Source organism: Parasteatoda tepidariorum, chromosome 2 (genome assembly GCF_982258835.1).
Source record: "Parasteatoda tepidariorum strain Cologne lab strain chromosome 2, Ptep-v5.0, whole genome shotgun sequence".
NCBI lineage: Eukaryota > Metazoa > Arthropoda > Arachnida > Araneae > Theridiidae > Parasteatoda > Parasteatoda tepidariorum.
In genome coordinates, this window is record NC_141756.1 from 29,352,713 (window position 1) to 29,369,146 (window position 16,434).

Genomic DNA, 16,434 nt, shown 5'->3' on the forward strand with positions numbered 1-16,434 from the left:
CTGATGGAAAGTCATGGAAAGAATATTACCACGAGCTTGAAACGTATTTTAATGGGTGGACTGCAGGACTTAAAATAAGTAGTTTTGAGAGTTTAAAAGACCTGATCATCACAGATCGAATGAAAGCTCGGGTGCCGCCAGATATACGAGAACGTTACTTGGATCAGTGGACCCATATAATTTCACCTTATACATTAGCTGAAAAGGTAGATGAATTTATTGAACTCAAAGATGTTTTTAAGAATCATATTCAGTATAATAATAAATATAGTAACAATAAGTTTTTGAAAGAAGAAAATGTCGCCAAAGGTGAACAAACAGAGCCAATTCGAAGTACAACTAATAATCAAACTGTTTGCTACAATTGTTATGATACCGGCCATTTTGCCCGTGATTGTGTAAATCCAAAACGTCCAAAGTTTTGTACTGCCTGCAAAACAGAAGGACATGGTACAAAGGAATGTCCAAAGATAGCGTCTTTCCCATTAGTCAATGCAGTTTCGTTTTCACCCAGTTCCAGTAATAGTACAACGAAGAATATTATCATAGAAGAAGTAAATACAAGTGCTCTTATGGATACCGCTGCTGATATATCTATGTTAAAATATAGTTTTGCACAAACGCTTAATAAAAATATTCATAAAAATATAGTTACACGAATTCGGGGTATTGGAGGTGTAAGGAAGTCACTAGGAATTATCATACTTAATGTGACTATAGACAGGGTAAAGCTGAAGGAAGTTCTGTTTTATGTAGTGACTGATGATACATTTGAAGGCCCGGATGTTCTCATAGGGAAGGACATCATTGACGCACCCGAGATAATAATGGTTAGAAATCAAGGCAGGTCCAAGTTAGTTCATGTGGAAGACCTGGATTTTTTGCATGATTTCCAGATTAATGAAATGCCTGATAGGGTTGTGTTGAAGACCCTCGAAAAGTTCGTGATTGAACCGCGTACAGTTCAATTGGTAACGCAAGATCTACTACCAACATCAAATGACTACGTAAATCCAACAAAACTGCAAAGAAATGCACAAGAAAAGATGAAAAGGAATTATGACAAACATCGATGTGATGCATTTAAGTACAATATAGGTGACGTTGTGGTCGTAAGACGATTACCTGAACAAACTGCCTTATCTAACACTAAAACCCAAGTTAAGTACAGAGGTCCTTTGACAGTCATCAAAATATTACCATCCGACACTTATCAAGTAACTGATTTACGCGCAGTTGGACAAGGAAGAAGAAGGCAACATAATTATACGACTACCGCCCACGCTTCGCAAATGAAACTATTTCATCTGGTCAACGACGAAGATCCGTGTGATGATGGGGACAATATTACTGGAAGTAAGAAAAACTTCATTGCTTGTGAGCCCATAAACGACAACAATAGTACAAATCAATGCAACGACGATCCAAATAAAAATTTAAGCCAAGATAACAGTAGACCAAAGAGGTGTAAAAGTGTGCCGCTTCACTTGAAGGATTATAAGTTGTTTCGAAGGGACGAGGTCGTCCAAAAGTCAGGATGGTCGAGTGTAAAAGTGTGAACGTGAACATTAATTATATTCTTATTACATATTTAGTATTCCTTGTTTTGGCAACAGCAGTATTTAGTATTCCATGTTTTGGCAACAGCAGTTCTTGTGTACGATATAGATTTTGAGTTTTTAGAATAACGGTGTGTGTAAATTTTAATAAAGTATTGATTTGTTTTTCTTTTAAAAGTTGTTTCTTACAGATGTGACAAAGTTAACTGCGCAGTAGATGAAAAATAAGATGTTATTACGTTCAGGGTACTAAGCTGCGCAGTGGTTGAAAATACGAAATATGTCATTACGTTTGGACTACTAAGGGATATTTATGGTAACCCGTGCAGAGGCCTACTCTTTTCTTGGAGGTGTTGCCTCTATACTCTGTAGTAAGTTAAGAAAAAAAATTATCTCAACTTTATACAGAGAGCCTGTTTGCATCTAAGTTTACGCCTAATGGATGCCAAACTCCCACCTCAATTTCGCCAGATCTTGGATGGACGTTGCACAACCTCCTTTTTTAATGTTTTCAATTAATAATAATAACAATTATTAACAAGAATAATCAATTAACATGTGTTCGAACGTATAACATTCGTAACAAAATATGTGTTCGAATTTAAAGAAACTAATGAAAGAATACTAAATGTATTTCTTGACGAATATTTGCTTCTACATTGAAACAGAAGTACAAATTCTTTATCTCGGAGTTGATTTGTTAAGAATATATCAGCATCAGACGGGTCATCTTTAGTGATCCAATCAAACCCAATGATCTTGCAACGTTATGTAGTTGTTTCTTTTTCAAGAACGAATGTTCATCTTATTTACCCAAAGTATGTCGCCAAGTCTATGATTCCAGTAAGACTACGGAACTATAGCCTTTTTTAAATAATTCTATGATATATATCGTAAAAGATAGCACGGATTAAATTTCTGTCTCATATGTTTAGATTTTAAAAGGTTTTTTACTGTTTCGAAAGCATATTTGCATAATTTGATAATGAAATAAAAACGGTACTATATGCAACCGCGGATGATTACTTAAATCCTATACTGCAATGGGGTTCTTGCAACAGAGTATAAGAACAATTTGGTTTGAATGTTTATAGTGCTAATTGGAATGTATTCGTAATTCAACATTATTTTTAAACAATTGTATAGCTTTATATAGTCTTATGTTGAAACATTGTATCAGTGTGTTAAAATATCTTCAACATATTAAGTTTGTTTTTCAAATGTATGTCGCTATTGCCATTCGCTGTGCAATACTTCCAATTAATTAAAAACATTACAGATATTAAATAGCCATTACGTGGCCAATATCAAGACGATTTACGTCCCCTCTAACAATTTAAAATCATTAAAAAATAATATACCTTGAAAGTTGAATATAAATGGTGAAATTTAATAATTAGCACAAATGAGCAGTGATGGGTCAGGGGACAGAGCATTCGCCTTCCAATTAGGTGAACCGGGTTCGAATCTCAGCAATGGTTGGTGGATACGAATTCCGCATCCGGCCACAGTGCTGACGTAAAAAGTCCCCAGTGGTGGGGGATCATGGGTTAAAGTCCCCTAGCCGTCACGGGTGATTTTCATGGTTTTCCTCTCCATGTAACTCAAATAAGGGTTAGTTCCATCAAAAGTTGATGCAAATTTCTCCTATCTCAGCAATGACTGGTGGATACGAATTCCGCATCCGGCTTACACCAACCACAGTGCTGACGTAAAAAGTCCCCAGTGGTGGTGGATCATGGGTTAAAGTCCCCTAGCCGTCACGGATGGTTTTCATGGTTTTCCTCTCCATGTAACTCAAATATGGGTTAGTTCCATCTAAAGTCGATGCAAATTTCTCCTATCATTCGGTCCAGGAGTTCCCTTGTCTTCTGGATTGGGTTCAAAATTACAAGGCTACAGAGTTGAACATTAGTAGTCCTAAACCTTAAAATTGGGTCGGCTGTTCAACGATGGATATAAAATAAAATATAAAATAATTAACACTAGTGCGCCATGGTGGTTTAGGGGAAAGAACGCCCACCGCGATAAAATAAAAAAACAATCATTTTTTAAAATTTAAATTCCAAACCCGACATTCAATTTTTAATAAATATTTATTTCAATAAAAGTGCCAATGAAAAAAATCTTCAATTTAAAATGATAATTTTGCCTAAAAACAAGAACCGCTTTTGATAGATTTTTCTTTTTCTTTACAGTGGATGTAATTAGTGGATGGAGAATTGCCACTTACATTGAATCTGCAATTTTTGCCATGATCATTATCGTCTGCACTATCATAATTTGCTGCAAAAGGTATTGAAAAAGAGTATTTTTTACACCCACCTCCTAATAAATTTCAACACTGATAAATGTTGACATTTATCAGTGTTGATAATGAAAACAAAAAGAAATCAAACAAATAATCAAAACAAAAGGATAATCAAAACAAAAAGAAGAAAATCATGTAAGGGAGTCTTAATGCACGTTAATTAAAATGTTTCTGCTTAAATATAAGGTTTCATTTTTTTTTTTAACTTAGTGATAATTTATTTCATTTTTCGAAAAATGAGACGAAAAATTAGCTGTTTATTTTCATTTTCTATTTAAATGATGCGGTAATTAATATTTAATTTAAATGTAGGCTTACAAGGTATAAAAAATTTTAATCCTGAAAAATAGTTATTATATTGCAAGACGCTATTGCGAAAAAAAACATCATTAATGATGTTTAAAAATAATTCATGATGCATGAAAAATAATTCATTTTTGTATAATAAAATTCTGTAGTTAGGGAAAGACTGCCAGTAATTTACTTGTAAAAATAATTCATTTTTGCAAAACAAAATAGAAAATAAAGAAGTTGTTTCATTAAATTTAGAGAAAAAATGTTTGTTTATTTTTAGATAATTTAGATACACTTAGATTCGTATTGTAGAGTACAAGTCTATATTTGTCAGGTTTCAGATTTTGTTTTAATTCTTTTTTAAATTTAATTTCAACATAATTTAAACTGATGAAATCCAATTTGAATGAAGTTTTAAAAAAAACATTTTTACGTTAATTTCACAAAAAAAATTTTTTTTTTCTAAAATCGAAAAGCACGTCACTCTATAATATTTAACTACCTTTCGAAAACTGCGGATTTAGTAGAGAAAAAAATAGAGAATATAAAATACCGTAAATATTATATTTAAAATACGATTGTGGGTGACGAATTTTTCAATAAAATATTTAAATAATACTTTTATTGATGTTTTTGTGGGTAATGTGGGCTTCTTATGTAGTTAGTTTAACAGTAATAAATTCCTTATAGAAAACAAAAACAAATATTTATTGATAATATAAGTGCACTCGCAACTTTCTACATTCACGTATACGTCATATTGACGTTCTACAACTTTTCTATCACAATAACCGCTGTTGCCATTCTTCATTTACAATATATATGCGTTTACATTAAGAAAATATCACCTTTAAAAAACTCTTGTTTAATAACATGTAACGCAGTTTAACAATATGTTTAGTAACATAATAATTTTAACGACGCGAACAAATATAACATGTTAAATAATTTTTGATCAAATCACTACTGCTTGTAGAAAATAATGTTTCATTTTCGTCAATGTAATGCACATTTCGTCCAAAAAAGAAACCGTTTTCTTTTTCAATTGATAAAAATTTGTCGTTTATATGCGTATTATTAAAAATATAATTAGAACAATGCTGTATACTTCTCTTCAGTAATTGAACGAAATTGATCTTGGGATATATCTTCCACAAAATCGTTCAGCTTTAGAAACATTACTTTGTAATATTCCAATTCGCATAATAAAATCGTTGTACATCCCCGTTCATTTGATGATTTCCTTTCACTCGCAACAGTAGCGTTTTTAACCCTTTTTGTTCACGTAGGTTTGCACCACAGATCTCTTTTATGTACTGGATTGCTGATTCAATGATTCGAACTTGATGCCGGCGTTGGCGAAGAACTTCGGTGAGTTGAAGTATACAGGGTATCCAGAATTCCAACGTCATCACTCTCTCATTTGCAACATAATTTTCACCTTTAAATCATCTGTCCACTATTTCTTGTGTGCATATTGTTGTGCGTTATCAGTTATTTTATTAGTTACTGGAACATTACTTTTGAGAAGTAAAGTAAAATAAAGCGTAAAGTATAAAGTAAAGCATGAACGATAAATCAAAAAGCTTATAAAGTAAATAATAAATTAAGGCGAATTAAAGGGCAAATGAAGAAAAAAGTAAAATAAAGCATATCGGAAGTAATGCGTGTATGAGATAAAGTAATGCGAAGAACTTAAAGTAAAGTAAAACTAAACAACAAAGTCTTAAGTAAAATGCAGAGTATTGTAAAGCGTAAAGTATATTGCAAAGAATAACGTAAAACGTAAGGAATAAAGTAAAGCGCAAAATATAAAGCAGAGTGTAAAATATAACATACAAAGTGAAAATTGTGCAAAGTCAAACGTAAAGTCAAGTAAAGTGTAAAGTAAGTCGTAACATATTAAGTATAGTGCAAAGTATAAAGTAAAGTACACTTTATTTAAAGTGTAAGGTAAAAAGTGGCGTAAAGTTGAAAGCAAAGTAAAATAAAGCATAAATCAAAGTAAAGAATATAATAAGAAGTAAAACTTAAAATATAAAATAAAATGAAATAAAATGTTAGTAAAGCGCATAGTCTATACATCTATACATAATAATAAACGCAGCTGTGTGTGTGTGTCTGTAATCACAATATATCGCCCCAGAAGCCTCGCCCGGGCACGAAACTCGGCCCATAATTGTGTTTTGACATAATGAAGAAGTATTTTTTTTCTTTTTCAAAAATTTTGATTAGTTATTTAGTTATCAGTCATTTTGTAAGTCTATGCTTTTCGTCTGCTTTTTCGTCTTCAAAGAGCCATATTCAAAAAACTATTAAAAAATGCATATACTTTTCCCCACTCTTATAAATGTATGCTAACGCGAACCTCACAATTGAAATATTAATTTTCGACAACTTAAGGTCTGGTTTCTTAGGACAAACGCCTTATCTGGGCGTCAGCGGGACGTCAACGTCACGCTGACGCCAACGAAATACTGGTTTGTTAGCTCAAGACCTGGTTTCTTAGAACTAGCGCCTTATCTGGGCGTCAGCGTTAAGTTGGCGTTACCATGACGCCAAGAAATACTGGTTTGTTAGCTCAGCGTGAGCAGTCGTTCCAAAGCAGACATTATCTCTCATTGCGCATGCGTTAATAACGTAAACAAATATTTTTTTGATTTTGTAGCTCGATCCCATAACTTTGTGTTATTGTTGACCAAAAAAAATGACCTTGTCCAAGAAAGAACATATTATAGCTTTTTTGAATGATGAAGAAGAGGAGGAAGAAGTTATGTTTAATGTCTTCCTTAAAAATGAAAAAGTTGATGAAATCTTCACAAATAGAGCTACTGAAGGTACTTATGCTATACTGATTAGGAGACATTTATTTTTCAATGACGAAAAATTCCGTCAGTACTTCCGTCTTTCGCCAGAGCTTTTCAAAGAATTGTACGGCATTGTTGAGTGCGATATAACAAGTCGTGCCTATAATCGAAGAAGACAGCCGATTTCAAAGGAAGAGAAACTATGCCTAACACTTGAGTAAGAATTGATTTATTATTATTTGTTATTGTTTCATAGCATTAAATATGCATAATATCTATTAGCTCGATACTTATAAAATATTTTATAACATTTATGAATTTTTCTGTTTTAATAACGCTTTAATAATTTATGAAGCAAAATATTTTTTTAGTTAAATTTCGCAAAAAATCGTAAAAATACATATTTTGGGGATATTTCCATATCTTTATCTGTCCCGCCAATTGCAATCACCAAGATGCCAAATAGATTTTAAACTTGAAAATTTAAAAACAAAAGCATGTAGATGTTTGCCCAGTTTTGGTTTCTAGTTATACCTCACATGTTGAGCGCTTTTTGTGATTTTTATTCTTAGTTTCTTGCGGGCCACTACCCGGAAGTTGCCAAGACTTGGTGATATTCTGCTACAGATCACGATACGGAAATCTCTGCCATATTTCAAATGATATAATCATGTACAATTTGTCCTTTTTCAAATTCTTGTTTTTAAAATATTTATATATTTTTTAATTTTGTATTTGGTAGATTTTTTATGCTAAAAATAAGTAAAAATTTTTATAACTGAGGTAATAGAGCAAACTTTATTAACGACTAGGAAACAAATATAACTTGTATTAGCCTCCGGCACAGATCTCTAATTGAAATTTGAAAACTCTCATAATTTTTTTAGAATGCCTGGATGGAGAGAGATATATTGCATTGCATGAGGGAGATGCCATGCTTTGTTATTTTTGTATTTTCTAGCTTTCTAGGAAAAAAAAGTAGAAAATTACTTAAATTCGATATCTCACTACAATTTTTTTAATTCTTCACTCTAAAAATAGATCTTTAAACTAATGATTTTTTATTATGCTTAAAATATATCATTCAATTTCAGGTACCTTGCAACAGGAGAATCCTTTCGATCTTTAGCTTTCACTTATCGTATCTGTCATACCTGGATTAGCCATATTATTGAAGAAGTTTTAGACAGTATAATAAAGAACGCCATGCCCTTATATATGCCACAACCTACAGAAGAAATGTTTAAGAACATTGAAAAAGAATTTTTTAGATTGTGGAATTATCCCAATTGTTGTGGTGCTATTGATGGAAAACATATTAAAATTGTGTGCCCGAAAAAAAGTGGCAGTGCGTATTTCTGTTACAAAGATTATTTTTCTACTGTTTTGCTGGCATTAGTAGATGCTCGTTATTGTTTCCTTTCAGTAGATGTGGGTTCATACGGAAAAGAAGGCGATAGTACTATCTTTCAAAACTCTAATTTAAAGAAGAATATAGAGTTAGGAGTAATTAAACTTCCTGAACCGAAATGTCTCCCACATACCAAAATTCTAAGTCCGCATGTGTTCGTAGGTGATGCGGCATTTGCTTTAACCTGCAATATGATGAAGCCCTACCCTGAATCTCAAGCCCTGCGCGATGAGGAGAAATCGGCTTATAATTATCGGCATTGCAGGGCAAGAAGAACATCAGAAAATGCTTTTGGTATTTTATGCCAATATTTTAGAGTTTTTTTTAAGCCAATTGCATGCAAAATTACTATGGTAAATAAGTTAATTTTAGCCTGTTGCATCCTGCACAATATGCTTCGTCGTAGAAATGTAGCTTGGCCGAAGGAACAGGGGAAGAAAAAAAGTTTGCAGCTGCCCAAAAAGAACTTATTGAAACCTGCCGCTTGTAACAACAATCATGCTTCTTTTAAAGCTAAACTCATAAGAGAAAATTTTGCAAAATATTTCAGTAGTAAAGATGGTTCCTTAAAATGGCAAGCAGGGAAAGTCAAGAGGGCTTAATAGGAATCTTGCAATTTTCATTTAAAAAATAATTGAACGCTTCTGTATAATAATAAATACTGTAAATAATCAATTTAATGTCTGCAATAAATTCCTACTATTCTATGCTAAAAAATATACCCACCTGATATTTGCTCTATTTTCAATATTTTTCTTCATAAATCTTAATTTACAAATTGCTTATTTTTAAAGAAGTGTCCATTGTATTATATAATTCATAATTAATTTTACTCAATTTTCACCTTATTATACTATAAATTTCTGAATTATTTTTATACAATCTTCTTGATTAGTATGAACAACACATAATTATATTTGTAATTAAATTTAAATTCAATTTACAAGAATTATAACATATTACAAATCTTCTTAGAAAAAACTATATTACATATGAACTGTATTTATATCAGTAGAAAACTAAATGGGTATAATTGAGACAAGATTTTTCCTTTATGCGATTTTATATACATTTAATGGGAAATTATAATTTAAAAGTTTAACAAAACGTTCAGTCCATTTTTGATTGAATTGATTTTTTTTAATGAAATAACGAAAGGAACTTTTATGTTTTATTATTATTTCTGAATAAAATCCTTCATTATTACACCCTAATCAAACTGAAAACAAAACTTAACCACACCCTAAAAGAGGAATTTATTAATCACATTGTAAAAAAAATCTTTTATGCTTAATATTCGGTTAAAAATCAAATTGTATCAACTAGATAGGATTGTTTTAATATCATTGAATTTTAGAAAACAGAACTGCCAGCAAAAGATTTAAGTTTTGGTTTACATAAAATACAGTATTCATATTTTTTTTTATCAATTATGAAGGTTTTATTAATATACATCTCTTTCTCCATATATATATCTATATCCATATATATTATGCATAATAATTGTAACAAAGTATCAATTATTAATGTTTTCTTCTTCAAGATCGAATATCATATTAGCAATTTTTCTTTTTGCGTCAACTTGCAGTCTTTCTGGAAAAGACTTTACAGTCATGGCAATAGACTTAAAAAAAACATCTATTTCATCTTCTTTCTCTTTTAACAAGGACTTTAAAATTTCTGTTCTTTCTTTCCTTGAAGCTTGCAGTTCCTGCCAGTAACGTTCTTTTTTGCTAACCTTTTGCCTAGTACTAGATTGGTTGTAAAAGGAGTTACCGGGTTTGCTCGTTTCTTCAAAAGAAACATCATTTCCCTCTTCTATAACCTCCAAACTCTGATCTGTGTCTGTGTCTTGTGGAGTATCATCATCTTCATAGCAGATACTCTCATTATCGCCTTCGGCAATCAGTCCTATATCATGCTGATTTTCTGATGACGTTGATGCCCGGACATTAGAGAGCGTTCTGAAATTAAGGAATATTTTAATAAAACATAAAATTGTAAAACAGGTGCTTGATGGAAGTGAATGTAATTTCTTTGAAACTATCATTCCAAGGCTAATCTACACAATTTTCGTTAAAATGTCAACTAACCCAGCTCAAAATTTTGTTCAACTAACATTTTTTTGGTTACTTTTCCGTTATACTGGCGCAGGTGATAAAGGCGCCAATAATGATGCAACCAATGCCAAACTGAATATCGTCGCTGGTAACTTTTGTCTCCACATTTTCAAAGCAAGTCGCGCCAATTTTTTTTATCAGTCACGCCTTTGTCTTAATATGAAAAATTAACGCAAAAAGCGATTAAAAATTTGGGATTTGTCCGAAACTTTGAGGTCAGAGTCTTTCAAGAGAAAGAAGTTTTGGCTGAAATAACAACTTGTGATAAGAATCATAAAATGAAATTGTACATTGGAGATGAAATTGAATAGCGTTGCAGCCTTTTATCTTGTCGCTCTAAAAGAAGTATCCGTAAAGGCACATGGGTTCACCGTGTGCTGTAACTAAAAACTCTGCTTGGCGATTTGCGCCGGTATGATGGAAAAGTACCATTTTATAGCAGTTGATTATTTTTTATATGATTTCTTTTAAATTGAATTTAATATAAGCCGAAAAAGTTTGCATGTAGTGGCTCTAAAATTAAAAGAGCGTATCGATATCAGTCACAGATCTATTAGGTTTTAGAAAAAAGTGGTTGCTAAGCTTTTAGAGTGTATCGATCATTGGCTACTTCAGAAATTTTAAATTTTCAGGTTTATTCTGATTGTCACCTATATTTTTCTTCGTTAAAAACTAACTTGCAAAAAGAAAAAATCGAAAATATATAGTACTAATCACTGAGATTATTTATCCCATAAAAGTTATTTTGTGTAACTAACATTTTCATTAAAAATTCTTACTCATTTTTCAATATGTATGTTCCTTCTAAAAACCTTAAAGAGTCCATTCTTTGCATATTAATGCATTTTCGTTTTGCTGCAGAACCAGTAGGAAGTTTCTTTTTATTTCAGACGTAATAATCTCTTATTGTTTTCCACCTTTTCTTTAACGTATCAACTAAAGACAATAAAATATAATAGATTACAAAAATATAGTAGGTAAAAAAAGTATAAAAGTTAAGAAAATATGATGGGTAACAAAGTTTAACTAAGCTTTAAACTCATGCAATTAATTTTTAAGAATGCAAATAAGAGCAGCAAAGTTAAATCTTAATGCAATTATTGAATATGGACTTTTTTAATGTTGAAAAAAGATGTCCGAAATTAATTTTGCTTCTTCTTTTTCGACAGCTTTTTAGCATTCGAAAATGATGCATCTCCATTCCATGCATATGTATTGAGTATTAATATAAAACAATTTTTACTACAATAAAATAGTTCAAAATATTTTAGGATTTTATTTTATAAATATTTAAATTATAATTATCATAGTAAAATTTTATTTATCCTTACTATTAACTTAAGTTTTTTAGACCTCTTATAAAAACTGAAGTAAATAAATACAAGTGGATATTTCTGTATCTCCTGATCTGTGTCAGAATAATCGCCAAGTTTTGGTAGCTTCAAGGTAATGTCCCTCTAGAAACTAAGAAAAATATCACAGAAAAGGACAAACTCGAAAGGTATAATTAGCAAACCACGGGCAAACATCTACATATTTTTCTAAAATAAAAAAATAAAAATTGCACTTTTAAAATCTATTTGGCACTTTGACGATTGTAGTTGGCGCGACAGATCACGGTACATAAATATACCTAAAATGTTTTATGATTTGCTCATACAAATATTTAGATTATAATTATCATAGTAAAATTTTACTATTAATTTAAGTTCTTCAGATCTCTTATATAAAAACTAAAGTAAATTACCAATAAACCCTAAATGTCTTACTATTTAATGGATAATCAGACCGGTTCCAATCTCATGTAGATACAATTACATACGCATAATTAAATAAATTTCTAAGTAATATATATTTAGAAAAAGGGATCTTCTTATAATAGAAATACATATTTGCTGTTATAAAGATAAATAACATATGCTTGCAAGTATATAATAGCAAACTTGTACTAACCTGCAATTCCTGTCTCTTTTTCAATCTCTAACCATAGATTGTTCTTAAGCACTAAATCTTTGTAAGATTTAGATCTTACATTATACAAATTAGGTCGCTTTTTTATTTCAGAGATTAATTTCTCCTCGAAATCAAAATCTTGGCTGATTTCAATGCGCTGTTGGTTGTTGTTATCCGCCATTGCTTCCATCGTTAACGTCACGCTGTAATCCAACTGTAGTTGAGTTGGACGGCAATTTTCATTCAAGATGAGCGTCTGATGACGTATGCTGTCAAGCTCACAAATGGACCAATCAGAGGTTAACGCTGATTTCCAGCTGACGCCGACGTTTAGGACGACAGGCTAAGAAACCAGGCCTTTAAACCAATAATATACGAAGGAATTAATAATTTAATTATAAAGTTCGCATTAGTTTACATTTATTAAAGTGGAGAAAAGTTTAACTTTTGTATTAAAAATGTGGCAATATTCGATACGTAAATAGAACGCTTCGCTTTGATATATTTGTCGCTGTTCATAATTGTTATAATAAGTTTTTCTTCTTCTTTCCACGCTCTATTTTTTTTTCTTAAGCGAAGACGATAATTTTTATAGCGATATTGTAGTACTTTGTACAACTAAAAATTCTTTTCACAACACTTTAAAAATATTTACTTTATTTTCTTTATATATACAGAGAACAGTCGTCAAAGAATTCGATTAGGTTGAAAAACATTTCGCTAAAAAGGAACGAATTCCAAAAGAAAAAATAAACAACTTAAAGAATAAAAATGCTGATGCCAGCCAATTTTTTGAAAGTTAACTTAGAAATAACAAACCAAACGATGTTAAATAACAAACCAAACGATGTTAACAAAATGACGTAGAAAGCGCAACTAGATCAAAATTATACAAGCACAACTAGATCAAATTATAATACCTGAGTGCTTGACGTAACAGATATAGAAATAGAATTTGATACCATAAAAAATTATATAGAAATAGAAATTGATACCATAAAAAATTTATTCGTTTTCGTGTTCTTTTCATGTATTTAGCATTTTAGTTTTTTTTTCCTTAAGCGTTGTAGCTATATAATTTCAAACATCCTCAAGAGCTATAACACATCTGCAGCAGAACTGGATATGAAGACAAAATTGCTGGACAGGAACACTTTAATTGTCCACTAATCTTCAGATTTCCTGCTATGTTTTAAAAAACTTTATTTGTGAAAACCTTCAGAGTGGCGGACAGCTGGCCGCCTTAGGTGGCTAGTATAAAATAAAGTGCAAAATATAACACTAAGTAAAGTGTAAAATATAAAGTAAAAAATGAAAAAAAAGTATGTAAAGTAAATAGTAAAGACAGGTCAAGTAAAGTGGAAAGTAAAGTAAAACGCAAAGTATTAAGTAAAGAAAAATGTAAAGTAACTAAATATTTGTTTAAATTCAAGAAAGAGAAAAATTTCAATCCAGAAAAGAGCGAAATACATAATTGTTTAATCCGAACCGAAAAGACTTCATGTTTGTTTTTTTTACCCCATTCTAGTAGAGGAGGAAACGTATGCCTTTGGTTCATATGCTAACCTCATGATTTTTAGAGAGAACTAAAAAAAACGTAGACAAAATTTATAAATAATACGCAATTTCTTTTAAACAGTGTCAAGATTCGTTGATTTTGTGAAAAGAATTTCTTATATACTTGTTTGTTTGTTCTTTCTTAAATAAAGAAGATTCGTCAATTTTCTAATATATTTTAAGATAGCAACGCCCATTGACATTAATGATAACATTAAAGCCTAAACTCGGAGAGAGTTAGCAAATTCTATTGTTTTGGTTACATCAACATATCCAGTAACATATAGAGATCAGTGTGCTAGTTAGTACTGGTGCATGCTCACTTCACTAACTGTGTCAGTTACTTTAATTATTACGTACGGGACCGTCTAATGATACGCGATTGCAGAAAATTCTAATAAGTCAAGATGACACATATTATGACGCAGAAAAATTCTTAAGCCATAACAATGTATCAAATGTCGAAACTTATTTGATATTTCGCGTATGCGTTAAAAAACGAGGACAAGCTGACTGACTTCTGTTCTAATAATCGGATTTTCCCGTTATAGATTATAACCTTAATCGTTCGATAGCATTACCTTAAATAAGTTAATTAGTTAAGACAGACAATATTTCAATTTACGAAATCATGCACTTTTCATGAACAAATATACTTTTTTGTTCGGCTGATTCAGATTGTTTACCCTTAAAAAATGGAAAATGGGCTATCCACAATTTGAAAAATTGTGTTTATCTGAAACATTTAAAGCGAATAAAAAAAACACAAAATTAAAGAGCTTGTTTATCCAAAAATATCTGGTTGAAAAAAAATTCTTTACAATCTTGTATTTTACTTACATATATTTATTTCAATAATAAACTGAATTCACGGTATACAAACTTATACACCATTTTAAGCTACGTTATTTTAAATGACTAAACTTAAAACTTGAAAGGAGTAAATTAAATAATTTTTAGAAAATAAAAATTTAAAAATACGACTTTTCTAAGAGGGCAAAATAATCAATCTTTCAGTGTGTGGCAGTCCCTTCCCACAATTATATTAATATATTTGAGTGTCAAGAATCTGAATCCATCAAAAATTCAATCCAAAGCCATCGCTTTGTTTATTCTGAAAAATACACTTTTGCTTTTTCTTAACTTATAACATCATCTGTACAGATTTAAAGCACATTTAATGTCAGACGCACGAACCATTAAGATTTAGTCCTTGCACATGGCATTTCAATCATTAGATCAAAAGTTATCCAGAATGTGGGGGGAGGGGGTGCTCTTTAGATCAGTATCATCGTCATAACGAAAAGTAAATTCTACTTATGAAATTAGTAATTGAATTTTTTTCTTCTTTTTAGTGCGTCTGAATAGAAACAAAGTTTGTCTCCTGTCGTATCTTGAACTGTCCCATGACTATCGAACCTGCCTGAACTAACTACAGATGTGTCTCAAATAAATGAAATAAACAGTGAACAACAGCAAAAAGAGAGTTTTATTTCTTTCATTTTTTAAAATTTTCTTCTTGTTTTTCATTTTATTATTTTTACCTTTTTTTTCCTTTTTGTAAATAAAAAAGATCGAAACATTTTATTATGCCTTCGAATGTCACAACTCCTTGTATCATTTAAATATTGTTAAAAGCGATGAACTAGATTACTTATTTCTCTGGAATTTGGAAACGGCAATAGATTGAAAAACGATGGGAGATCTAGTTACGCCACTGATATTTTTAAGTTTTTTGATTTGTTCATTAGTATGATGTTCTTTTTTTGATAGAACTGCTATGTTTAAAATTATTAAAAAGTTAAAGTTTTTAATTTGGTATTGGCAGTTTTTTTCAAACAAAGTTGCGTTTTAATTAGTTCTAGTTCGTGTTTTAACACATATGACGGGATAGAAACAACTGTTATTAATCAAATGCTTTAGGTAATATGACACAACCCTTCCCAAAATAGCAGGTCTTGAAATATAAACGTACCTTTACGTGAGTTTGCTATGAATATATACGTTTACATTTGTAACAAATATGCTTCTTATATGAAAGTGTACCAGAAAAACAGATCCTTTACAGACATTTTACAATAGCTTAAATGATATCCCGATTCATGCAGTGGAAAATGTGGAACTTTCTTGTAATCATTAGTAACGGTAATTATTAGTAAGTGTTCGCAAGACCCTCACTTTTAAATGGCAGCACTTGCACGAGCTTTTAAGCCAATTCTGGTAATCTTAAAACCCACTGCCAGAAACCATCAACGCTTTTCACTCCTAAAGCCTGAAATAAAACAATTTTAGCTAAAACAATTTTAGATTCAAGCGATATTGAATCTGTTATGTGCCGTATGTAAAAGTTTCTTAATTTACCAAAAGCTCTTCCACTAGGGAGCTCTAGGAAGCATACATTTCCAGGTTCATTACTTGTCTT

The 16,434-nt window shown here is 31.0% G+C and overlaps 2 protein-coding genes across 3 annotated transcripts in view; one reads left to right on the forward strand and one right to left on the reverse strand.

The window, feature by feature from the left end:
• The window catches only part of LOC107445413 (uncharacterized), a 28,981-nt gene extending 13,387 nt beyond the window's left edge, over nt 1-15,594 (forward strand). Inside the window, exons 6-8 of one of the 2 annotated variants that reach the window (XM_071177339.2) lie at nt 3,758-3,854; nt 5,454-5,535; nt 15,368-15,594. In XM_071177339.2, the coding sequence (XP_071033440.1) occupies nt 3,758-3,854; nt 5,454-5,511 (155 nt within the window). In that variant the 3' untranslated portion in view covers nt 5,512-5,535; nt 15,368-15,594. The remainder of the gene's footprint in view (nt 1-3,757; nt 3,855-5,453; nt 5,536-15,367) is intronic. The other variant, XM_071177341.2, reaches the window with a different exon arrangement.
• LOC107441308 (uncharacterized) lies at nt 9,795-12,809 on the reverse strand. Its single transcript, XM_043056605.3, has 3 exons — nt 12,456-12,809; nt 11,282-11,438; nt 9,795-10,346 (listed from the first exon to the last, which is right to left on the reverse strand). Exons 2-3 carry the CDS (start codon nt 11,335-11,337, stop codon nt 9,899-9,901), a joined length of 504 nt encoding a protein of 167 aa, XP_042912539.2. The 5' UTR covers nt 11,338-11,438; nt 12,456-12,809; the 3' UTR covers nt 9,795-9,898.
• Nucleotides 15,595-16,434: the final 840 nt, after the last annotated feature.